This window comes from Chiloscyllium punctatum, chromosome 38 (assembly GCF_047496795.1).
Source record: "Chiloscyllium punctatum isolate Juve2018m chromosome 38, sChiPun1.3, whole genome shotgun sequence".
NCBI classification, from domain to species: domain Eukaryota; kingdom Metazoa; phylum Chordata; class Chondrichthyes; order Orectolobiformes; family Hemiscylliidae; genus Chiloscyllium; species Chiloscyllium punctatum.
The window spans coordinates 6,491,550-6,518,377 of NC_092776.1; the positions used below are offsets into that span (position 1 = coordinate 6,491,550).

General features: G+C 45.4%; 1 protein-coding gene across 1 annotated transcript in view; it reads right to left on the bottom strand.

The window, feature by feature from the left end:
* The window catches only part of sema4gb (sema domain, immunoglobulin domain (Ig), transmembrane domain (TM) and short cytoplasmic domain, (semaphorin) 4Gb), a 176,427-nt gene that overhangs the window by 133,567 nt on the left and 16,032 nt on the right, over nucleotides 1-26,828 (bottom strand). The window contains exon 2 of the mRNA XM_072557084.1: nucleotides 23,623-23,876. Within this exon, the coding sequence (XP_072413185.1) occupies nucleotides 23,623-23,737 (115 nt within the window). The 5' untranslated portion in view covers nucleotides 23,738-23,876. The remainder of the gene's footprint in view (nucleotides 1-23,622; nucleotides 23,877-26,828) is intronic.

Below are 26,828 nucleotides of genomic sequence, written 5' to 3' on the forward strand. Positions count from 1 at the left end.
GTCATTAATCCCGAGTAGATTCCCTACAGTATGGAAACAGGCCCCTCAGCCCAACATGCCCACAGCGACCCTCCGAAAAGCAACCCACCTGGACCCATTCCTTGCCTAATGCACCTAACGCTATGGGGCAATTTAGCACGGCCAATGCAACCTGACCTGCACATCTTTGGACCATGGGAGGAAACCCCACGCAGACACTGGGAGAATGTGCAAACTCCACACAGACAGTTGCCTGAGGCTGGAATCGAACCCGGGTCCCTAGTGCTGTGAGGCAGTAATGCTAACCACTGTGCCACCGTGCCACCCCACTGCGTCCTCCTTTTACTTCCTCAAAAAGTCTCAATTACGTTAGTCGGGCACTACCTTCTCTGAATAAAACCATGCTGACCATCCCCGATTAATCCATCCATTTCTATTGACAGCTTATGCTCTCTCTCAAATCTGATTACAATAAGTGACCCACCATCAAAGTCAGACTGACTGGCCTATAATTATTTTTCTATCCCTTGCATTCTTTTTAAACAGTAATAAACTCATCAGCCTTCAGCTTCCTAGAAAGCCAGTTGATTGGTTCAGTGGTTAGCACTGCTACCTCACAGTGCCAGGGACCCAGGTTCAATCCCATCCTTGGGTGGTTGTACAAACCCATGGATTTCCTCTGGGTGCTCTAGTTTCCCTCAACAATCGAAAGATGTGTAGGTTCACTCGACTGACCATGTTTCCACCTTGGGACCCTCCAACCCCCTGGCATCAATGTGGATTTCACCAGTTTCCTCATTTCACCTGATACCAGTTCCAACCTTCCAACTTGGCACCGCCCTCAAAACCTGTCCATTTTTATTAGATTAGATCCCCTACAGTGTGGAAACAGGCCCTTCAGCCCAACAAGTCCACACCGACCCTCTGAAGAGAAACCCACCCAGATCCATTCCCCTACTTTCACCCCTGACTAATGCACCTAACACTAAGGGCAATTTAGTTTGGCCAATTCACCTGACCTGCACGTCTTTGGATTGAGGGAGGAAACCAGAGCACCCGGAGGAAACCCATGCAGACACGGGGAGAATGTGCAAACTCCACACAGACAGTTGCCCAAGGCTGGAATCGAACCTGGGACTCTGGTGCTGTGAGGCAGCAGTGCTAACCACTGAGCCACTGTGCTCCCCATCTTCCTTCTGTCCGAACCATGCTGACCTATCATGATTACCCCCCAACTCCATCTACCCATTGCACTCTCAGCTACCTTCCCCCCACCCCCACCTCCCTCCCATTTATCTCACCACCCCATTGGCTCACAGCCTCTTTTCTAATGAAGGGCTCCTGCCTGAAACGATAATTCTCCTGCTCCTCTGATGCTGCCTGACCTGCTGTGCTTTTCCAGCACCACACTCTCGACCATGCTAAATTGCCTATACAGTCTGGTAATGTGCAAGCTAGGTGGATTAGCTATGGGAAATGCAGGGCTGTGGAGTGGGTTTGGGTGGGATGCTCTTCTTTTGAGCATCAGAGTAGATGGCTAGCATCCACAATGTAGGGGCTGTATTGTTCTGCAACCAAAATACCAACACTGTAATATTATCTGAAGCACATTGACAGAATGGTGTACTGACAAACGTAGCAGGAACTGAACTGAAAATGTGTTGCTGGAAAAGCGCAGCAGGTCAGGCAGCATCCAAGGAGCAGGAGAATCGACATTTTTTTTAGTTCTGATCTCCAGCATCTGCAGTCCTCACTTTCTCCTCATAGTAGGAACTGTACAAGAATACAGGCTATAATCTGCAATAGTTACTGGGTTCAAACATCTCCTAAGGGCTAAGGCTTATTGCTAATGTCCTTCATTGAATAACACAACAGAACTATTATAAGCAAATGTACATTTTCACTTAAAGTTCCAGAATTTCAGGTCTTTTTTTAGTATGAGAAGGCAGGGACTGTGATCCATTTTAAAATTGCCATGAACAAAAATGAAATAATTCATACCCTGAGTATCAGACAGAAAAGTAAGGGCTGGGTAGGTTTGCTCACACTGCCTTCAAACTCATGGCAATAAACAGGCAATACAAGTTCCCGGGAATGGAGTGATTTTCCAATAAAGAGACTGGTCTCACATCAGAATGTCTTCACGAGAAGTAAGGTCTCTGTATGGAGCTGTGTATTTTGGTGGGGCGTTTCACTTCAGTGATGTTCCAGTTAAGCGACTTGACAGAAAATGATATTTTGGGATAAAAACCGAAAGGACTGCAGATGCTGAAAATCAGAAACAAAACAAAGAATTGCTGGAAGAACTCAGCAGGTCTGGCAGCACCTGTGAAGAGAAGTCAGAGTTAACATTTCGGGTCCGGTGACCATCCCTCCCAACCTTTCGCTCTCCGATGCCGAACGTTCTGTACTCAGCAAAGGTCTCGCTTTAACCCTCGGTGAGCCACCTTTAATGAATTTCAGGCACATGACATTGAACTCTTCTTCAGTCGAGTTCCCCTCCGTGCCCATTTCTTTGGGCAAGACCCCTTCTCCATCCGGCAGACCCCTCTCTCCATCCGGCAGACCCCTTCTCCATCCGGCAGACCCCTCTCTCCATCCGGCAGACCCCTCTCTCCATCCGGCAGACCCCTCTCTCCATCCGGCAGACCCCTCTCTCCATCCGGCAGACCCCTCTCTCCATCCGGCAGACCCCTCTCTCCATCCGGCAGACCCCTTCTCCTGGCTTCAACACTTTCCCTCCACCTGGACCCCTCCCTCTCTCCCCTTCTAACTGCACCTGACCCTGTTCATTGAGAACTGTCAACGTGACACTGGTCGCTTCAATTTCTCTGCAAACCCTCTCCCCCAACCCAACCTATCTCCTTCTGAACTGACTGCACTCCCTGTGCTCAGATCCAACCGTTCTGAGGAAGGGTCACCGGACCCGAAACACTAACTCTGATTTCACTCCCCACAGATGCTGCCAGATCTGTTCAGTTTTTCCAGCAACTTCTGTTTTTGTTTCTGATTATCTTGGGATACGTGGTTGATGATTGCACTGTGATGTGTAGTTGGGTATAGCCATCTTTAGGAGGAACTGGACACTCTGAATACTTGGTTCCCAAAGCCCAATGTCTCCTGGGATATTCCTTGCCCTGTATCCCAGGCCTGTTCACTAATAGGAGTTGATAACTATTGGTGTGAACAGCCAGTTCATAATTCGTATGTTTTCGAAAACAACTTTCAGTTCTAGGACCTAAAGTTTTAATGGAAAAAATTGCAGGTGCCTGGTTTTGACAATGTTTCAGAAAACAAACTTTGAGCTAAATGCAATTGAAACAGACTTGGGGTTTATTACATTTAAAAGGTTGGACCATGTTGACTTTGCTGGTTAACAGCTAGAAGGGAAGGTCATAAACAAGGGAAGGCAAGGGCACAGTGGATGATCACCAGACTATTAATCCAGAGAGCCTTGCAAGTCCCTGTGGTCAAATCCTGCCAGAACAGAATTTGAATTCAATAAAAACCTGGAATTTAGAGTTTAATGATGACTGTTTAACTGCTGTTGTCGATTGTGAACCTGGTTCACTAATGTGCTTTAGGGAAGGAAACTGCAGTCCTTACCTGGTCTGGCCTACATGTGACTCCAGACCCCTCTGTGTATCATCTATCCTGTACATCATCGCTGAAGGAGTCAGCTTTCCTCAGCATTGATCAGTGGCTTCATTCACAACCATATGTGATTGAAACTCTCTGTCCAAGCCATCGATGGAACACTGCTGGAGATCCAATGAGCTGTCACAAAATAGGTCAGGTGACAGCTTGCCTAGATTTTATCCATTCACAGAGACACCCTCCCTTTCAGATTGGCATTCCCTGAAATTCTGAATTGTAGAATCTCACAGGAATGTGAGTGCTTTGGCCATGCCAGCATTAATGGACCATCCCTTATTTCCCTTGAGGAAGTAATAATGAGAGACCTCTTGAGTAATTCAGCGGTCATTTTGCTAGGCCATTTCAGAGGGCAGTTAGGGTCAGCCAAAATACTGTGGCCTTGTAGGTAATATGCTCACCAGACCAAACACAGACCTAGAGTTAGCTTTCCTTTCCAAATGGGGACCAGATGGGTTTTTCCAACAGCCATAGCCGTCAGGAGTGAGGCTAGCCTTTTTATTTCAAAGTTAAAAAACACACAGCACCAAGTTAGAGTCCAACAGATTTATTTCAAAGTACAATCTTTCGGAGCGCTGCTCCTTCATCAGGTAGCTAATGGGGCAGGATTATAGGACACAGAATTTATAGCAACAGATCTCCCCATACCCCTGCAGGCCATTTCTAGTCAATATCTGTCCCATGCTCTTCTTTAATGCCTCAATTGAACCTGCCTCCACCACATTTCCAAGCAATGCCCTCGAGATGCTGACTACTTGCTGTGTAAAAAGACCTTTCCTCATATTACCCTGGCTTCAATCACATATCACCTCTTATATTCTCAACGAATGTTACTTATGTACTGTTTTGCAATGCCATCTTTTGTAAAATGCCACATGCTGGTCTTGTCCGTGAGTTCAGTAGCCACTTACAATGTTCAGTAACCACTCACAATGCCAAATAGGCAAAGCTCAAACAATGAGGACCCTCATTCCAGAAAAACCAGCAGCCCCTGAATCTGCCCAACGCTGGACATTATTTCTCCATCGCTGTTTGCTGTCCCAGTGTCCCTCAGTTATGGGGTCTGACTCACACTGGTATAAGATGGTACTGCTTCCAGCCAACTTCATGATCAACCTTGGCAACAGCAGGGTATACTCACCCGGGCTGGGGCATGAGAGCTGAATTATGGACCATCCTTCAGTGAAGACGGGCCCGGAATTAGAACAAAGACAGTAGACCAACTAGGTGTAGTGAGTGAGTGTGAGTGTGTGTGTGTATGAGTATGTGAGTGAGTGTGTGTAAGTGATTGAGTGAGTGAGTGTGAGTGTGTGTGTGTGAGTGTGTGTATGTGTGTGTGAGTGTGTGAGTGTGTGAGTGTGTGAGTGTGTGAGTGTGTGAGTGTGTGAGTAAGTGTGTGAGTATACCGCGGAAGCTTGGCCAACATCCTCCCTGAGGCGGAGGGATTGGTTTAGCATCCTCCCTGTGTCTGGATGTACACAAGGGTAATTGCTCAGATTCAAAGCCACTCATTGCTTTGAGGGAATTTCAATCTCTCCTATTTCTAATATTCAAACAGGAGAAATAAAGGAGACCTGTTCAATGCATTTCCATGAAGACTTGTGTTTCTTAAATCTCTCGCAGTTAAAGTAAATCTTTCCATTTAAAAGCAAGTTCCAAACACCTGATCCCTTGTAACATTTTCTAACACTGCCCCAGCTGCTCTATACAAAGCGAGTAAATACATAATCCAAAAGGTTGCTTCCTCCCTACATGCATTGTCCTAACCACTGCCTACACCGAGAGTCCCATTTTAGGAGCAGCAGGAGGCCATTGGGCCCCTCAAGCCTGTTCCACCATTCGGTGATCTGATTATGGCCTCAACTCCACCTTCCAGTCTAGTCCCTGTCACCCCTTAAAATCAACTCAGAGCCTCAAGTCTTAATCGTGCAGAAAGAGAAGGAAAGGATAAGGACAGGATTAATTTCTGTTGTTGTTAAAGGCATAATTTTCAGTCCAGTGGTGTTCCAAAGCTGTTAATTTGTCCAACTGTGCTGAAATCCTTTTATAGATTATTGTTAGGAGCCCTAAAGCCTCCAGGATGATGGTGGCACTGGATCATAAACTAGACTTTTGTTAATGAACTGGGATTGGATTAAGACTGTCTCGAATCAGAATCAGTGGTCGAACAAAACCATCCCATAATTGTCATCTTTATCAGCAGAGTATTCTCCTGTTTAATTCTCTTAACAGACAATATATTAATTATTCTTAATGCACCACACAGACACCCTCACCACAATCACAGGAGTATCTTGTTTACTTCAGACTATGTTAAATAGCATAATTGTGGTTAATCCCTTCACATAATCATAGTAAGCCCAAAACACGTATTAAAGTGCCTGCCATTCCTCAGGCTGGTTTGCAGACATGTTCAGTAAATACTGCAGCCTGTGCTCAGCTTGGAGACTGAAAGGTTGAGGATTCTGTCCAGTGTAACCATTGTATGCCGTGATGGAGGACCTGCTGCTGTTTGGGGATATTTGGCAACATCCGCCAACCTACTATCGTCAGACCGAAGGTAAACAACACAGACATGGCCCACATCTCCCAGCTTGTTCACCAGAATTAGGTGCACACATAGAAACCTCTATTGGAGATATCTGAGACTGCACTTTCAGGTTTAACCCCAGGCAGACACCATCATCCAGACAGACAGAGGAGAAAAATGGAACTTGTTTTAATAAACAATATTTGGTGGAATTGATAGCACAAGGATAAGTTCTGACTAGGCACCACACGAATGTTCTCAATAATTACATCTCACCCTGTTATTGGACCTTTTCACCCTCGTACATTTCTGTGTCTGTATCCTATATCCTTAACAAGATTCATCTGAAAATACATCCCTGCTCATCTCCTCCCTATGGAAGGGAGCTCCACAGCCTAATCACTCTGAGTACCGATATTCCACTGGCATTTCCTTGTGGATTTATTACTATTTACCTTTATGACCCTTCATTCTGTCCTCATGCAAAAGTGGAAACGTCACTTTTATGTCAACACGACAATAGCCCTTCACTATCTCAAAGACCTTTATCCCTCCTCAAAATTCCAAGTGCGGCTGCACCAGAGTTTTATACAGCTGCAGCATGACCTCATGGTTCCAAAACTCAATCCCTCTACTAATAAAAGCCAACACACCAAATGCCTTCTTAACAATCCTATCAACCTGGGTGGCAACCTTCAGGGATCTATGTACATGGACACCGAGATCTCTCTGCTCATCTACACTACCAAGAATCTTCTCATTAGCCCAGTACTCTGTATTCCTGTTGCTCCTTCCAAAGTGAATCACCTCACGTTTCCACATTAATCTCCATTTGCTACCTCTCAGCCCAGCTCTGCAGCTTATCTATGTCCCTCTGTAACCAACAACACCCTTCGGCACTATCCACAACTGCACCGACCTTAGTGTCATCTGCCAATGTACTTATCCAACCTTCTACACCCTCATCCGGGTCATTTATAAAAATGACAAACAGCAGCGGCCCCAAAACAGATCCTTGTGGTACACCACTAGTAACTGAGCTCCAGGACGAACATTTCCCATCAACCACCACCCTGTGTCTTCTTATAGCTAGCTAATTTCTGATCCAAACCTCTAAATCACCCTCTGTATTTTGTGCAATAGCCTACCATGGGGAACCTTATCAAACGTCTTACTGAAATCCATATACACCACATCAACCACTTTACCCTCATCCACCTGTTTGGTCACCAGCTCAAAAGGGCTGGGACATTTTTCACTGGAGCATAGTAGGCTGTGGGGTGACCTTACAGAGGTTTGTAAAATCATGAGGGGCATAGATAAAGCTTATAACATAGGTCCATTCCCCAGGTTAGGGGAGTCCAAAACGAAAGGGCATATGTTTAAGGTGAGGGGGGGAGATTTGAAAGGGACCTGAGAGGCAACGTTTTCATACAGAAGGTGATGCATATATAGAACAAACTGCAGAATCATCATCGATCCCCTACAGTGTAGACAAAGCCCATTCAGCCCACATTGCCCCCTGAAGAGCATCCCATCTAATTCCTGAACCCCTGCATTCCCCATGGCTAATCCACCTAGCCTGCACATCCCTGGACACTATGGGCAATTTAGCATTGCCCTTCCACCCTGACCTGCACATCTTCAGACTGTGGGAGGAAACCGGAGCACCCGGAGGAAACCCACACAGACCCAGGGAGAATGTGAAAGGCAAACTCCACACAGAGGGATGTCTGAGGCTGGAATTGAACCGAGGTCCCTGGCACTGTGAGGCAGCAGTGCTAACCACTGAGTCATTGTGCCAAGCAAGAGGTGGGTACAATTGCATTTTAAAAGACATTTGGATAGGTACATGGACAGGAAAGGTTTAGGAGGAAACCCAAGCAAATGAGACTAGTCCAGTTTAAGAAACATGGCCATAGTGGTCTAAAGGCTGGAAACAGGCTGTTCTGCCCAACTCATCCATGCTGACCACAATGTTTCCATGCTGTATGACTCTATTTGTCATTTCTGTTGCTACTTTTAGTGAAATAAAGACCTGCTGAGTTTCTCCAGCAATTTCTTTCTTATTTCTACTTTTAATGATTTGTCGATGTGTGAGCTCAGATCTCCCACCTTCTGCATCTCATTTGAACAATTACTTTTCTGGGAGCCTGTTCTGCCTGATCTTCCTCCCAAACTCCCTGCCACCCACACATATATATATATATAAATTAAATTTTAAATGAGTAAAATAAATCCAAACAGCCTCCATCACCACCCTAACAATTCAACGATTCTGTGAAGTTAATTTGCCAATACTGCAAGTTTATTAATGCCCTCTATCACTGTAACACAGTTCTGCTCTGTATAAAACACACTCTCTGATTGGCTGGGTTTTCAGCTCACTGACAATCCCCTCTGAACAATTGAGGCCTGCAAGTCAGAAGCTGAAGTCAAAGCTAAAACATCAGTCACACAGTTCTGTTAGAGGCATGGATGAAGGGGTTACATTGGAACACATTAACCTACACTTTGTACAGGATCACAGACTCATTCATCAGACCCTTCAGCCCACTGAGTCAGTGCTGACGTATTACACTCTTTCCCACATTAAGCTCATAGCCTTGAATGTTATGACCTTTCCTGTACTTTTTAAAGAATGCAAAGACTTTCACCTTCTGGGTGAAAATACGTTTTCTTCAAAAACCCCCTAAACCTCCTGCCCCTCACCATAAAATGACGCCCACACCCCTTTTTTATATCAACCTGTCGGCTAAGGAAAAAGCGGCTTTCTATTCACCCTGTCCATGCCCCTCATAATCTTACACACCACTATTGGGTCTCCCCCCTCAACCTTCCCTACTCCGAAGAAACTAACCCGAGCTGATCCAGCCTCTCTCCATCACTGAGTTGCTCCATCCCAGGGAACATCCTGGTGAAGCTCCTCTGCACCCTGTCCAGTGCAATCCCATCCTTCCTATAATGTGGGGAGCAGAACTGCACACTATACTCCAGCTGTGGCCTCACCAAAGCCGTGCACAACTCCAAATCACCTCCCTGTTCTTAGAATCTACACCTCGACTGATAAAGACAAATTCATATGAAGGCCAAAGACTTGTATTAATGTATTAATATATTGTTTTATCCCATTATTGCAGCAACACGTAACAGTTTTGAGTTGCACAGTGGCTCAGTGGTTAGCACTGCTGCCTCACAATGCCAGGGTCCCAGGCTCGATTCCAGCCTTGGGTGACTGTCTGTGTGGTGTTTGTATGTTCTCCCCGTGTCTGTGTGGGTTTCCTCTGGGTGCTCCCATTTTTCTCCCACAGTCCAAAGATGAGCAAGTCAGGCAGATTAGCCATGGGGAATGCCAGGTTACAGGGATATGCCAGGGGTGGGTCAGGTGGGTTCAGAGGGACAGTATGGACTCAATGGGCTTGAATGGCTTGATCCCACACTGTGAGGACTCTATGATTACTGTTGTGACACAAACCAGCATGGTAGTCATTTTACACAGCAAGATCCCAAAATAGCACTGACTGAACAGCTAATCAGATGACTCCTGAGGTTCAGCACAAATGAGATCACCACATTCCCACCTCAGGGATATTTGAGGACCAGCTGGATTGGGAGAAAGACCTTTATTATACATGAATCTACCCCAACAATGCAGTACTCGCTCCACAGCCACAACGCTCTCTGACTAGGGTTTGTAACTTCAACCTTTTTAAACAAAAGGTGAAACTCCAGCCAACAAGGTCAAGGCAAGACTGTGGTCATTGTGAGTTTATGGTCCACACACACGATTCACTGAATTTCACTCATGTAGAAAACTGTCTTGACCATTAAACATCTGTAACCTGACCCCAATGAGAATCACAGGGAAGACAAAACTAAAATAAATAATTCCCTCAATCTTTCTTCTGGCCTTTTCCAGTGAGATTTATGTCTGTACCAACTGTAACAAGCCCACTGTCATCAAATGAAATTATATTTGAACAATTTTTTCATAACAAGGTGAAAGTGGGGACTGCAGATTCTGGAGATCAGAGTCGAGAGTGTGGTGCTGGTGCAGGTCAGGCAGCATCCAAGGAGCAGTAGAATCGATGTTTCGAGCATAAACCCTTCATCAGGAAGGGCTTATCTCTGACAAAGTTCCTCCCTAATTACCCTCGGGAATGCTGAGCCATTTTCTAGACCAGTTGCAGTTGGTGCAGGGTAGGTATGGTCAGGGAGGGGGCTCCGAGATGTAGACCCACCAACTGTGAGGGAATCGCAATATAGTTAGTTCCAAATCAGGATGGCGTATGGGGTGCAGAGTTTAGAGACAGTGATGGACCTTTGTGTTTGGATGGTTCTGTGCAAGGAGCAATGGTGAATTGTTGCAGTGCGTCTAGTAGCTCATACGCACTGCTGGCATTGTGCACTACAGTGACAGGACTGAATGCTGAATGATGGTTAGATTATCAACAAAGCGGGGGCTGCTTTGTCCTGGATGGTGTCGAGCTTCTTGAGTGTTGTTGGTGCTGCCCCCATCCAGGGCAGGTGGGGAGTATTCCATCACACTCCTGGCTTGTGTTTGGTTGATGGCAAACAGATTTTTGGAGAGTCAGGAGGTGAGTTACTCAGGATTGAAGCATTAATGTGACCGGTCTAGTTCAGTTTCTGATCAATGGTAACCCGCAGGATGGAGAAGGTGGTCAGACTCGACAAGTAATATCAATGCTTCTGTTGCGTTACAGGTATATATTTTATCTACTCACACAATAATGGCCAGGCTAGCATTTGTTCCCATCCTTAATTACCCAGAGGGTTAAATCGCTATGGGTGTGGAGTCACGTGGAGGTCACAGCAGGTAAGGACGCCGGTTCCCTCCCCTAAAGGGCACTAATGAGCCAGTGAACTGACAGCACTGACACACACATCCTGTACTATCTGGGTCTCCAAGGCTGGGTGATCCGGGATAAATGATTGATTGGGAAATTCCAGCAGCTACAGCTGAAATCCCATCTCTATTATTGTCCAAACGGGAGGTGTCCAAGGGTGAGCAGACTCTTACTGGGACCTGAGTGTAAAATCGAGGCTGACACTCCAGTGCGGTACCGAGGGAGTGCAGCAATACCGTCAGTGTCATATCCTGAACAAATCACAAACCAAGGCCCCGATTGTATTTACTAGAGAGAGCAGGTGTCTTGGCAAACACTAATCCTTGGATTAACACAACACAAAGTACTCAGTATCACAACGCTGCTAATGTGAACTTTCTGTAAACTAAATTATGTTTTTTTTTAACCTTACTACCGTGATTAAACTTAAACACCAGAACACTCTGAGCTCATGCAGAAAGCAAAACTAGAGGCCAATCAAATATAGTCACTAGGAAAGCAAATAAAAACTTCAGAGGAAACCTCTTCAACCCAGGATCTGACGTGAATGTGAGTTCATCAGCACAGATACAGATAAAGGGACACCACAGAGAGTTGTGAACACAGCCCAGACCAGCGTGCAAGCCAACCTCCCCATCCATCTGTACTCCTCGCTGCTTTGGGAAGGCAGCTGACATCATCAAAGACACCTCCCACCCCGGTTACGATCTCTTCCAACCTCTTCCACCAGGCAGAGGCTTAAACACACCTACTAACAGATTCAAGAGCAGCTTCTTCCTCGCTGTTAATAGACTGGTGAATGGACCGCTCAAATTTCAAATCTAATGTTGACCTCACTTTATGTGCACTCCCTTTGCAGCTGTAACATTGTATTCCTCGCTCTGTTCTATTACCTTATGAACTTTGTGCGGTATGATCTATCTGTACTCCACAGAAAACAAAACGTTTCACTCTACCTAAGTACAAGTGACAATAATAAACCAAATCAAACAAGGGAGAAAGTTAAAATGTATTGATGGCATATGGACATCGCTGGCTGGGATAGCTGCTACTGCTCCTGCCTGTCTTTTTAATAAATTTTTCATCCACAGGATGAGGGAGTCACTGGCTAAACCAGCATTTATTGCCCAGAGGACAGTTAAGACTCAACCACATTGCTGTGGGTCTGGAGTCCCATGTGGGCAAGACCAGCAGTTTCCTTCCTTAAAGCTCATTTATGAATTTATTCATTTCGATTGAATTCAAATTTACCATCTGCTACAGTGGGATTCAAACCCACATGCTGAGAACATGAACTAGGTATCTGGATTAACAGTCCAGTCACAATACCACTAGGGCCATTGCTCATCCCTACCTACTGTGAGATGGTGCTGGTGGTGGTAAGCTGCTTTATTGAACGTGGCAGTCTCTGAGGTGCAGGTAAATGTACAATACCATTACAAAGGGAGATCCAGGATTTGGACCCAGTAACAGTGAAGAGCCCGTGGATTAATTCCAGGTCAGGAAGGTGCTTGGGGTTTGGTGGGGAATATGTAGGTGCTGGTGGTTGGGCAGATAATTGAAGGAATTAGAGGGGGAAGGATGAAGGAAGGCTGAAATGATCTTAAACTGTAGCGTGTACTGGTTAGGCCGAATGGTCTTGTGACATAAAGAAATGCAAATCTCTTTTTAACTGACAGTGAAGTCCTTGATCAGATGATTTCCTGAACCAGCTGTGTCCTAGCAGGCAAAAAGGTGGATGTGGGAAACAGATGAGACGCTCACTCCACAGAGCCTATTCCTCAGCGGGAATCTCACTATCATTGTTGAGCAGAATCTAAAGTGTAATAAATCCTGTCCAAGATTAAGAAGGGCATTGGGTGTACGTGCCTTCATCAGGCAGGACATGGAATACAAGAGTTGGCTAACCACGGTGCAGCTGTTTAAAACCATTGTTACACTGTATTTGGAATATTGTGTGCAGTTGTGGTCACCATCCTACTAGAAGGATGAGGAAGCTTTGGAGAGAGTGCAGAGAAGGTTCACCTGGATGTTGCCTGGTATGGAGGGCCTTGGCTATGAGGAAAGGTTAAAAAGATTAGGATTGTTTTCACTGGGAAGACAGCGACTGAGAGGAGACCTGATAGAGGTCGACGAAATCATGAGGTGCATAGATAGGGTGGATAGTCAGAGGCCTTTTTACCCAGGGTTGAAGTTACAATTACAAGGGGGCACGGGTTCAAGGTGAGAGAGAGGGAAAGTTTCAGGGAAATGTGCGAGGGATGTTTTTCACGCAGAGAGTGTTGAAGCCTGGGAACGCACTGCCAGAAGAGGGGGTGAAAGCAGGGATGTTGGTGACATTTCAGAGATATCTGGATGGTTACATGAACAGGGAGGGAATAGAGGGATATGGACAGAATAAGGGCAGAAGGTTTGTTTTTTTAGTTTAGTTCAGGCATGGTGATCGGCACAGGCTTGGAGGGCCGAAGGGCCTGGTCCTGTTTTGTAAGTGGCTTGTCCGGGTGGGTCACAACCTGACGTGAGAGGACGCAGCAAACGACCCCAATGTCTTCACACAAGAACAAACTAAAATCAGAAGCCAGCACCATCACATGGACCGGAAGGGGGGGGGGAACTTACCATCAGAGACGGTCACAAATGTTCACAGCATCAACCATCTCACCAAGCCTCAAGCAAGCTTGGGGTGGCACGGTGACTCAGTGGTTAGCATTGCCGTCTCACAGCATCGGAGTTCCAGGTTCGATTCCAGCCTCAGGTGACTGCCTGTGCAGAGTTTGCATATTCTCCATGTGCCTGTGTGGTTTCCTCCCACAGGCCAGGTGAATTGGCCATGATAAATTGCGCATAGTGTTAGGTACATTCGTCAGGGGGAAATGGGTCTGGGTGGTTACTCTTCGAAGGGTTGGTGTGGGCTTGTAGGGCTGAAGGGCCTGTATCCACACTGTAGGGAATTTATTGACTATTGACAAACCTTGTGGAGGTCCAGAAGGATGTGGTCAGATATTGTTCCATTACTCACGTTCCTGGTTCTCCCAGTCATAGGTCCTCCCCACTTCCAGTGAAGTCAGGGAGATGACTCACTCAGTCAGTGCCAGTAATTGCAGGGGACACCACCAACAACACAGGGCCACCTCCATAACATTGCACAATGTTGGGATTGGAAAATGGCTCAGGGTTGAGTAATCACTATTGAGATGAACGCAGAATCAGATTGTACCTCATAATACCCTGGCATATGAGCAATTCAGAGCAAAGAGCAATAGCTATCAGGAAAGCCACAATGTGGAGAGACTGGGGTGGGCAAAGTCAGAAGTCAAATGATACCAGGTCATAGTCCAGCAGGTTTATTTGAAAACACTAGCTTTCGGAGCACTACTCCCTCATCAGGTGCTAGTGAAGAAGCAGCGCTCTGAAAGCTAGTGTTTTCAAATAAACCTGTTGGACTATAACCTGGTGGTGTGTGACTTCTGACCCTGTCCACCTCAGTCCAACCCCAGCACCTCCATTGTTATGTTTGTGGCATGAAGTGCTCCCTATGTTACAGCATCAATTACACTTCACTCGAAGCAAGTACTTTCATAGGATTTCAGACTGACCTTGGAGTGCAGGTTCATAGGTCCTTGAAAGTGGAGTCGCAGGTAGGTAGGAGAGTGAAGAAGGCGTTTGGTATGCTTTCCTTTATTAGTCAGAGTATTGAGTACAGGAGTTGGAAGGTCATGTTGTGGCTGTACAGGACATTGGTTAGGCCACTGTTGGAATATTGCATGCAATTCTGGTCTCCTTCCTATCAGAAAGATGTTGTGAAATTTGAAAGGGTTCAGAAAAGATTTACAAGGATGTTGCCAGGGTTTGAGCTATAGGGAGAGGCTGAACAGGCTGGGGCTGTTTTCTCCAGAGCATTGAAGGCTGAGGGGTGACCTAATAGAGGTTTATAAAATCATGAGGGGCATGGACAGGATAAATAGACAAAGTCTTTTCCCTGGAGTGGGGGAGTCCAGAACTAGAGGGCATAGGTTTAGGGTAAGAGGGGAAAGATTTAAAAGGGACCTAAGGGGCAATTTTTCACACAGAGGGTGGTGCGTGTGTGGAATGAGCTGCCAGAGGCAGTGGTACAATTACAATATTTAAGAGCCATCTGGATGGGTATATGAATAAGAAGGGTTTAGAGGGATATGGGCCAAGGGCTGGCAAATGAGACTGGATTAGTTTAGGATATCTGATCAGCATGGACGAGTTGGACCGAAGGGTCTGTTTCTGTACTGTACAGCTCTGTGACTCTCTGAGTCTATAACCTGGTGTTGTGTGGCTTCTGACCCCATCGGGAAAGACTCATCAGCCTGGGGGTCTCTTGTCTTGTGAACAGGGGTGAACCCAATGGAGGGCGTTAAGATTCTGAAAAGGCTTTTTCGGTGGAGTAAAAAGGGGCTGGAGTGGGCCATTGGGTTCTTCCAGCCTGCTCCATCATTCAATATGATCATCCAGCGTGTTCCTGCTTTTCCCCCAATTCCTTCTCAAAAATATTCATTGTTTTATCCTTAATCACTTTCTGTGGCCGAGAATTCCACACTCTCTGGGTGAAGACATGTCTCCTCATCTCAGACCTGAATGATTTACCCCGTACCCGGAGACTGTGACCCTGATTCTGGACTTTCCCCACCATCAGGGACAACTTCTTGCATCCTGCTTAAACTATGGCCCCTAGTTCTGGACTTCCCCAGCATTGGGAATATTCTTCCCACATCTATCCTATCCAGTCCCATTGGAATCTTATAGGTTTCTATGAGAATCCCCCTTCTCATTGTTCTACATTCCAGTGAATAAAATCCTAACCAACTCAACCTCTGCTCATATTAGAAATATAAATACATAGAAAATAGGTGCAGGAGTAGGCTACTCGGCCCTTCAAGCCTGTCCCATCATTCAATATGATCCTGGCTGATCATGCATTCTCAGTATCCCATTCCCGCTTTCTCTACATACCCCTTGATCCCTTTAGCCACAAGGACTATGCCCAGCTCCCTCCTGAATATATCGAATGAACTGGCCCCAACAGCTTCCTGTGGGAGAAAATTTCACAGATTTATGGCCTTCTGAATGAAGAAATTCTTCCCCAGCTCAGTTCTGAATAGCTTACCCCTTATTCTTAAAACTGCGGCCCCTCATTCTGGACTTACCCAACATCGTGAATATTCTTCCCACAGCTAGCCTGTCCAGTCCCATCGGGATTTTATATGTTTCTATCAGGTCCTCTCTCATTCTTCTAAATTCCAGTGAGTACAAGCGAGAATTCCAGTCTTTCCTCATCTGTCAGCCCTGCCATCCCGGGAATCAGGCTGGTGAACCTTTGATGGACTCTCTCAATAGCAGGAACGTCCTTCCTCAGACTAGGAGACCAAAACTGCACCCAGTACTCAAGGTGTGGTCTCACCAAGGTCCCATATAACTGCAGCGAGACATCCTTACTCCCATACTCAAATCCTCATGCTATGAAGGCCATATTAGTCCTGCCATCCCAGGAATCAGTCAGGTAGGTATAGAGAATGTTTTTCAGCTTTGAGGGACTGGTGGCATTAATGAAACAGGAAATACATGAGAAAGTTCTCTACCTGAAGAGATGGCTGAATGTCTGACTCACTACAGCAGGAAGCAGCTCAGGTATATATTGAGGGAAGGTGGAGAAACACACAGGAAGGAAGGGTTTGTTAAAGGAGTTTTAGGATACTGGATGGAAGGATGATCATGTGGACATTGTCAAAGACTATAAAATCAAAATCCTGCAGATGTTGGACAGAAAGTTCTGAAGAAACTCAGCAGGTCTGTGGAGAGAGAAAGCAGGGTCAACATTTCGGATTCAATATGACTCTTCCTTGGAAGAGTTCGGAACAAGAGTCACCAGATTCAAAACGTTAACTGTTTCTCTCTCCACAGACAGTGCCAGACCTGCTGAGCTTCTCCAGCACTTTCTGTGCATGTCTCAGCATAGTCTGGTTGGACCGAAAGGCCTGTTTCTGTGCTGTAGAACTCTGTATAGTTCTACATAACAACATTTGAAATGGTTGAACCTTTTTTCATGTTTAGGCCTGTCAGACTGCGATACAGTTGTACAAAAGTAAATTAACGCTATGATGCGTTTTAACTGCTGTAAATCCCTCATCATTTGGAGGAGAGATTATACCCCCACCCCACCCCCAAATTACTTTTCTTCACAACCTAAGATAAAGAGGAGTCATTTCATACTCGAAACATTAACTCTGTTTTTCTCCCCCTCAGATGCTGTTCAGTCTCTCCATCACAGATCCGTGAGGCTGAATGGCCTGCTTCTGTCCTGTGCATTCAGTGTACGTTACGAACGTGCCTGCGGATGAGGAGTCATAGAGTCATAGAGATGTACAGCATGGAAGTAGACCCTTCGTTCCAACCCGTCCATGCCGCCCAGATATCCTAACCCAATCTATTCCCACCAGCCAGCACCCGGCCCATATCCCTCCAAACCCTTCCTATTCATATACCCATCCAAATCTCTTAAATATGTTGCAATTGTACCAGCCTCCAGCACATCCTCTGGCAGCTTATTCCATTCACATACCACCCACATTATGTGCAATTCTGGTCTCCTTCCTATCAGAAAGATGTTGTGAAACTTGAAAGGGTTCAGAAAAGATTTACAAGGATGTTGCCAGGGTTGGAGGATCTGAGCTACAGGGAGAGGCTGAACAGGCTGGGGCTGTTTTCCCTGGAGCGTCAGAAGCTGAGGGGTGACCTTATAGAGGTTTACAAAATTATGAGGGGCATGGATAGGATAAATAGACAAAGTCTTTTCCCTGGGGTCGGGGAGTCCAGAACTTGAGGGCATAGGTTTAGGGTGAGAGGGGAAAGATATAAAAGAGACCTATGGGGCAACATTTTCACACAGAGAGTGGTATGTGTATGGAATGAGCTGCCAGAGGAAGTGGTGGAGGCTGGTACAATTGCAACATTTAAGAGGCATTTGGATGGGTATATGAATAGGAAGGGTTTGGAGGGATATGGGCCGGGTGCTGGCAGGTGGGACTAGATTGGGTTGGGATGTCTGGTCGGCATGGACAGGTTGGACCGAAGGATCTGTTTCCATGCTGTACATCTCAATGACTCTATGACTCTGTGTAAAAGAGTTGCCCGTCAGGTCTCTTTTATATCTTTCCCCTCTCACCCTAAACCTATGCCCTCTAGTTCTGGACTCAGCCTCTGATGCAATATTCCAACAGTGGCCTAACCAATGTCCTGTACAGACGCAACATGACCTCCCAACTCCTGTACTCAATACTCTGACCAATAAAGGAAAGCATACCAAACGCCTTCTTCACTATCCTATCTACGTGCGACTCCACTTTCAAGGCGCTATGAACCTGCACTCCAAGGTCTCTTTTTGTTCAGCAACACTCCCTAGGACCTTACCATTAAGTGTATAAGTCCTGCTAAGATTTGCTTTCCCAAAAGGCAGCACCTCGCATTTATCTGAATTAAACTCCATCTGCCACTTCTCAGCCCATTGGCCCATCTGGTCCAGATCATGTTGTAATCTGAAGTAACCCTCTTCGCTGTCCACTACACCTCCAATTTTGGTGTCATCTGCAAACTTACTAACTGTACCTCTAACGCTCACATCCAAATCATTTATATCATTTCTGAGGAATATCAGGCAACCCTCAAGACGGAAGCTACTGCACCCTCACTTATTTTAATTGCTGCGTGTCACACACAGTATGGTTTGCAGAGCTGAATTAGCCCTGAATCATCAGCATAACAAACAGAATGCAATATACAAAACATGTGGGCGGCCACAGTAAATGCAGGATGCAGCAAATATAAATATCACAACAGCAACTGCATTCGCGCTCTCTTTACTAAAACAACGGAGATGTGTGCGAATTTCAAAACCAGGTTAAGTTCGGAATAGATTGTTGAGGTAGATTTTGTCTACGCGTCACTGAAAGTGGAGGGGACAGCTCATTGATTACAGCCACAGAATGGTCTCAGGGAATCAGACGATCCAAAGATAACACACTGCCTCAGCACACCCACTTCCATCTGTGCTCCACCTGGGAATGATAATCCTCCAGGATTGGACTGGGGGTCACCTCAAACTCAAGATGCTGCTCCTGGACAAACTGCAAGACCTAGCCGTAAGAATACTCACGGGCTAATAAAAACAAGAAGCATTACATTCAGCCTTCCGGACAGGATCAAAAAAGGCCATTCGGCCAATGAGTCTGTGCTGGTCAGAAAGAAGCACCTAAATATTCTAACTAACAGCTGGTGATCCCTCACTGATCAAGAGTTGTCTAAACTCGGAAAGTTAGCTTGCTCCCTGATGGGTTTGTGCATGCTGCCTGACTCGCTGTGACCTCTGCCTGACTCGCGGTGACCTCCAGTGTTTTGTCTTCGGTACAGATTCCAGGATCTGCAGTAATTTGCTGCTGACTATGTTCTAATTCAGCACTTGGCCCATCCCAAGTGCACATCAAAATAATTCTTCAATGTGCTGAGGGTTTCTGCCTCTCCCACCGTTACAGACAGGGAGTTCCAGATTCCCACCACCCTCTGGGTGAAAAAATGGTTTCCTCACATCTCCTCTGAACCTCCTGCCCCTTCCCTTAAATCAATGCCCCCCCTGGGCTTTGATCTCTCGACCAGGGGAGGGGGTAAAAGCTCCTCCCTGCTAAGCTTCTTGCCTTCAATCTGCAGTTGTGAAGCATAACAGGCAGGTGAGGGGAGTGGAGTGGGGGTTGGATGGGATACCAAAAATGTTTCACCGAACTCCAAAAGGTCCTCAAAACCTGCAGTTCCAATGTTAATCGCTACAAGACAGCGATACTCCCAGGAGGCACCGCATTCAGGCATCACCTGTTTTAATGAGCCTGCAGATTTTATTTCTATTTCCATTCCTCAGGCAGCCTAGTCGGTAAAGGGGTGTGTGTGTGTCTATGTGTCTGTGTGTGTGTGAGTGTGTGTATGTCTCTGTGTTTGTGTGCCTGTGTGTGTGCACATGCGCCTGTGCGCGTATGTGTGTATGCGCGCACCTGTGTGTGTTGTGTGTGTGCCTGTTCATGTGTCTGTGTGCCTGTTCATGTGTCTGTGTCTGTGTGCGTGTGCGTGTGCGTGTGCGTGTGCGTGTGCGTGTGCGTGTGCGTGTGCGTGTCTGTGTCTGTGTCCGTGTGGGATGGGGGGGGAGGGGGGCATTGTGTCAAAGGGCTAAGTGCCTTTGCAATGCTGCTTTGGACGAACACACACATGTCCTGTTTCCCCAACTCTCCACACGAACCGGAAATATCAGGATAAAAGACAGGAAAAGAAAGTTTGGATGGCGGTGTGAGATCTTGGGGCAGGGAAGTCAAATTTAATCTTACAATTTTTTTCGTAAACTCCAGCAACAATTGACTACACCAATGAATGAGATTGAGCAGGTTCCTGTCAGAGCCAGAGAGATCGATTGGCACTACACGAACACAGAGATGTTTAACATTGTGACCTTTCACCCAGACATCCTTCAGTCAATGAAATGCGTAAATAATGTGCAGCTCCGGCAAGTCAAAGTAACGAGAGGGTTAAGGGTGAGGTGGTGTAAATCAATCAGGAGGTTCTGATGACCCACATCTTAATCCCCAAGCCTGCTAACTAATTTACTCATGAGTAATAATGTGACATTAATGCCCCATTACTTACCAGCACAGTCCAGCCCACTGCCTGCACTAAACAGGGAGCTATCTAGAGCTATGGAGCGACACCAACAGTGTGGGTTCAATTCCTGCACCAGCTGACCTTATCATGAAGTCTCAACCTGTCCCCTCATCTGATGCACAGTGACTGAAGTAACTCTCCACAGGCCTTTTATCCTGTCACCAAGTCCCCCTTTAGTTACACATGCACAGTATATGACATTGACCCAGCTAGCTCAGAGCTGACTCCTAGAGTGAACAGAAATCCCGATGTTCCTGTTTACATCTGACAGCCAAGGCTCCCAGATTACAGCTCCAATCAGGGAACTCATATTCTATGAGGTCCACTGGGCTGACCTCATTGTAATCACTACAGTAATCCTCAGATTAAACCCTCATGAGTTATCTCTATCTGTCTCGCTCTCTCTCTCTCTTCGCCCCCCCCCCCAATGAGAGAGCAGCCAATGCTTTGGCAGGACAATAGTTACTTATCTTATCAGCTTAGACCTTGTAGTTAGCACACAACACTTCACCTGATGAAGAAGCAGCACTCCTAAAGCTTGTGATCTCAAATAAACCTGTTGGTCTATAACCTGGTGTCATGTGACTTCTGACGTTGTCCACCCCAGTCCAACACTGGCACCTCCACAACAAGTGTCCTACACACATCCAACATCACCTCCTTGTTCTTGTACTCTAATCCTCTTTTAATAACGCAAGAATACTGTGTGCTTAAAGAAAGTACAGCAAAGGGAATCACACTCACTATAACAAAGTATAATGAAGTTTTACAATTGTCCAGAGATATTGCATGGGTTCAGGTGAACAGACTCACAGCAGTCAATAAAATAAATGGTGACAATATGCAGTAAAAATACTGAGGGAGCAGTGGAGGCATAGTGGGTGGAGCTTTCAGAATTAAAGGTTTTGCATAAAAGTTATAACTTCTTCAGCCTGAGAGTGGTCAGAGTGTGGAACTCACTACCATCAGCTGAGGTGAACAGCAGAGGTCTTCACTAGAATGGGGCCCCCATTCAGACCAGCCTTGAATGGCACAGTAGGATTGAGAGAGGCCAACTGGCCTTCCCTTTCTCCTCTTTCATATCGAGTCATAGAGTCATAGAGATGCACAGCATGGAAACAGACACTTTGGTCCAACCCGTCCATGCCGACCAGATATCCCAACCCAATCTAGTCCCACCTGCCAGCACCCGGCCCATATCCCTCCAAATCCTTCCTATTCATATACCCATCTAAATGCCTCTTAAATGTTGCAATTACCAGCCTCCACCACTTCCTCTGGCAGCTCATTCCATACCCGTACCAACCTCTGTGTGAAAAAGTTGCCCCTTAGGTCTTTTTTATATCTTTCCCCTCTCACCCTGATCATGACGCAGTTTGGAGCCAATCAAACTTCCACCTGAGGGAGCTTTCACTCACTGATACCAAAAGCAGCAGCCCTGGGACTTAAGTCTGAACTCAATATAACTATATCATATGGAAGAAAAACAGAGGGAACTACTGACAGGACGGAGATGCTAATAAACCATTGAGATTCATTCTGTCTCCTCATGACGGTGGCTCATTGGATAGCACTGCTGTCTCACAGCACCAGGGACCCGGGTTTGATTCCTGCATGTTCTCCCCGTGTCTGCGTGAGTTTCCTCCTACAGTCCAAAGGTGTGTAGGCTAGGGTGGATTGACCATTATAACTTGCCCAATAGTGTCCAGGGATGAGCAGGCTAGATGGATTAACCGTGGGGAATGCAGGGTTACAGGGATAAGGTAGGAGGGTGGGTCTGGGTGGGATGCTGTGTGGACTTGATGGGTTGAATGATCTGTTCCCACACTGTAGGGACGATCACTTGCAGGTCCATTACTAACTGAATTATATCCATAATACTGTACCAGCTGTATTGAAGTCCTGATAGTAAACAATATGTCAGAATAGTACCTACTATTCCACGGGGGAATATAAAACTAGAGGGTATAGGTTTAAGGTGAGAGGGGAAAGATTTAAAAGGGACCTTTTTCACACAGAGGGTGGTACGTGTATGGAATGAGCTGCCAGAGGAAGTGGTGGAGGCTGGTACAATTATAACATTTAAAAGGCATGTGGATGGGTATATGAATAGGAAGGGTTTAGAAGGATATGGGCCAGGTGCTGGCAAATGGGACTGGATTAATTTAGGATATCTGGTTGGGATAGATGAGTTAGACTGTTTCCATGCTATCCAGCTCTATAATTCTGTGACTGTTGTATAAAAGTCCTACATAGTAGCCACTATATGCTCCAGTACCTGACCTGTCAGGCTATAGTATATATAATGTATATATAATGTATACACACAATTGGGTATCTGCTGCATAAGGTTTACATTGTGTCCAGAAAATGTAAGCCTTGTACAACATCAGATTTATAAACCTTTTACAGTTTGCACATATTATACGTCCTATTTGGATAACATCATACGCACCTCCAGTCAAACTCACAACATAAGACCCATATGGTACTGTTATGTAAGCCATGCACAGGAGTCACTCTATGTAATCCCTGTCTAATATCCACTTTGTGTAAGTTATAAATAAACTCTAGTCAATACCTGAAACAAATTCCAGTATCTGCTAATAAAAACCTTGCATAGTACCCAATATATGAACTTGTCCTATACACTAACAGACATATAAACATATTCAGTACCTACCAAGACCGACACAGAAACCACCACGTAGCCCACAGAGCACACAGTTAAGTGTGGCCTGATATACATACCCAATTATTTCCTGGTATATACATCATCTATAGTATCCTTGATATATACTGTAATTCCTAAGCCTATATAAGTTAAAACCTTACAGTCACGTACATGCTTATAAAGACTAATTGTCACATTACCATCCAGTGATACTGTCCTTCTGGGAATACTATCCAAATCCATTGTGTGTATCGCTGGGATCATTCCAAGGAGCAAAGGGATGAGGAGGTGCACTCTGCAACTACAACCCCTCATGCTGTGTATTCTGTGGCATGGAATACTGTTGAAGTCAGGTTTTGTGAGACAAGACACCAGCGTCTATCTTCGCTCCAGCATCGCGGAGTTATTCTCCCAATATAATTTTCCACGCTGCTCGGTCACGGACTCAGAATCACTGTGGGAATGGAGAATAATCAGAGAGAAGAAAAGAATTAGATTGGACAGTGCACGTCAAAGCACAATTTTAAACATTAACACAACAATAACATACATCAATTCCTACGTTCTTTCATCCTCCAACACTCCCAAGTTTGAAATTGTTCTTCCTTCTGCGTGCAATTTAACCTGACACTATATCCACCCACCCTTACAAAGCAGTTTTAGAATTCTGGACACTCTTCAGTGTTTCCGAGAGAGGGAGGCAATGACACACAAACATCAAGCCGAGATTGGCGAACACAGGTTGAAGGGGTGATTGAAGATATGGCTTTGAAGTAAGGCACAAGATGCAGAGGGATGTCACTAACAATAGGCAGGGAGCGCAAGAAAATAGAAAAAATGAATCTTCATGCTTGATATAATTTTGCTGTTTCTCTGACATTTCTGGCTGGGCTGATGAGGCAGTGGAGGGTTTGAAATTCTTTCATTATCTGATGTTGAAAGCATGCAAAAATAAAACCTCTCGAGCTCAGGAAGTGAATGCACTAAATTGAGCCAGGAGACCATTTATTTATTACACATGTTGGCAACTGTATATCAACATTTTAAAATAATAGTCGAGGCCAAATAAGTGGAATTGCTGCCAGCGATGGTGTTATATGAAATTTTAAAGCTGTTTCCCTGATCGACTGACTTTAAGTAAGTTAACACCTCAACCAAAATACCTCTGTGCAGAAATTGGTACGGGTGCAATAAGTGTTGGTATGGCGATATCAGCATTAATTCCTATCCAATGATTCTGTTTGCACATAACTTTCAAAACAAATACTGAAGAGAGAAAGCACTGAATTAACCCTGAGTCTGCACTTAACAAGATCCAAACACACAAATTGAACAGAACTCACCATTTCATAACATTTCAAATCTTATGCTCTTTCAAAATTGGGTGACACAATTTTATTTTTCAAGGACAGTTTGATTGATCTGAGTTTTCAAACTGTCTGTTAAATGTCACAGGAAGATCTTGTTATGACAAATCCTTTGCTAAAAGCCTCACTTGTCAGCTCCCAGTGGATAATCTGGTTAAGGTAACAAGACCAGAATCATTGTGATTTATCATGGTCAATCAGCAGGCAGATGGAGACTGATGTCAGAGTGAGGGGAAGACCGTGACAATTTGACAAGAAGGAAGAGAGAGAGAAAGAGAGAGAAATGTGTGGCACAGTCAGAAAGAGAGGTTAAAAAAATGCAGAAAGGAAGAAAGTCAAAGGATTGAGTGAGAGAAGAATAGCCAGCGACACAGACTCAGAAAGAAAGAAAGAAAGGCAATGTTAGAGACAAAGTCAAAATTTATACAACATCAGGTTATAGTTGAATGGATTTATTTGAAATCACAAGCTTTCGGAGTGCTGCCTTTTAGTCAGGTGCACCTGCTGAAGGAGCAGAGCTCTGAAAGCTAGTGCTTCCAAATAAAGCTGTTGGACTATAACCTGGTGTTATGTGGTTTTTGATTTTGCCCATCCCTGTCTAACACTGGTTCCTCCACATCATGTTTACAGGCAGGAAGAGAGAAAAGAAAAACTGAAAATTCAAAAGATGAATTAAAAAATACATTGGATAGTTAACAATTTAAATTTAGTGGAAATGAATCTGATCAGACGTCTGTCCTGATGAAGGCCATTCTAGATCAGAGTGACAAGTGAGGATTGCTGTTTTCTGACAGATCGACAGAGAGTGAATTCACAAATGCAACCAGGAGAGAAACAGAAGCCCATCTCCTGCTGATGGCAAATGACAAAGCAACACCTGGATACACTGCTGATGAGACACACTGTGATGAGAGGCACCAAGAATGGTACCGAAACAAGAAACTGGAAATATCAAGGGCTTGGTTTCATACTGTCATTGTGCATTTTTTGGAGGGAGAAAAGTGCAAAAATCATCAAAGCAATACTCTTAAAAACAATAAAGCACAGAAAAAAAAGTGTGGTTTAGAGACAGCTTCAGACAGGACATTGCCCCAGGACCCCTTTGTTCTGCTGCATCATTGAACATTGCACATCCCACATCAACATGTCAGAGCAACTTACTGCAGATGCTGGAATCTGTACTGGAAACAACAAATGCTGGAGATCACAGTGGGTCAAGCAGCATCCATAGAGAGAGACTCACAATGTTAGCTTGCTCTCTTTCTTCAGGGATGCTGTCTAACCTGCTGTGATCACCGGCATTTGTTGCTTCCAAACAAACTCGTCTCCATTCAAGTTTCATTCGAATGTACGATTCTCTATTCAAACTTGCTGAAACCTTGACACATGTACCGTACCAATGATTGCTTCAAGATCTCAAGAAGATACTGGCTGTGAACTCATGTCATTAGCAAATTCTGACGTGGACCTTTGTTCAGAGATTAGCTTAATCTAGGGAAGTGATTTTTATCAAAATATGTTCCATTTCTTCAATGGCTTCATGCAGCTGCTCAGGGAGTTTGACTGTGCTGTTTCCCCATCTTGTTTAATTCCCTTCCTCCTTTCCCAGGCACTGAATAATGCAAAAGGACAGTTTGACATTGTACAGATAGCATTTTGTCAACTTGAGAGGCATTGTGATCTGTTCACAGCTTTTTATCCACCACCCCCGGCTCCCTCTTCCTGTTCCCCCCCGCCACCCCCAACACACACACACACCACACACACACACGGTGATGGGCTGGTTTAAATTGTCATTCTTCCTCCTGATTCCTGATTGGTCACATTGACAGGAACCAACTAAGGCAACCAATCATGGTCTGCATGAGCTTGCCTTGGGCCTTGGGTCAGCAGAGAGAGAGAGAGGGAGGAAGAGCCATAGCGCTCCATTCCCATTTCAAGGCTGAGTTCGATGTTTGGCACACAAGGGGATCAAAGGTTACAGGAAGGACAAAGAGGAAAGCAGGGCTGAGACCACAGCTAAAGCACCCAGGATGCTA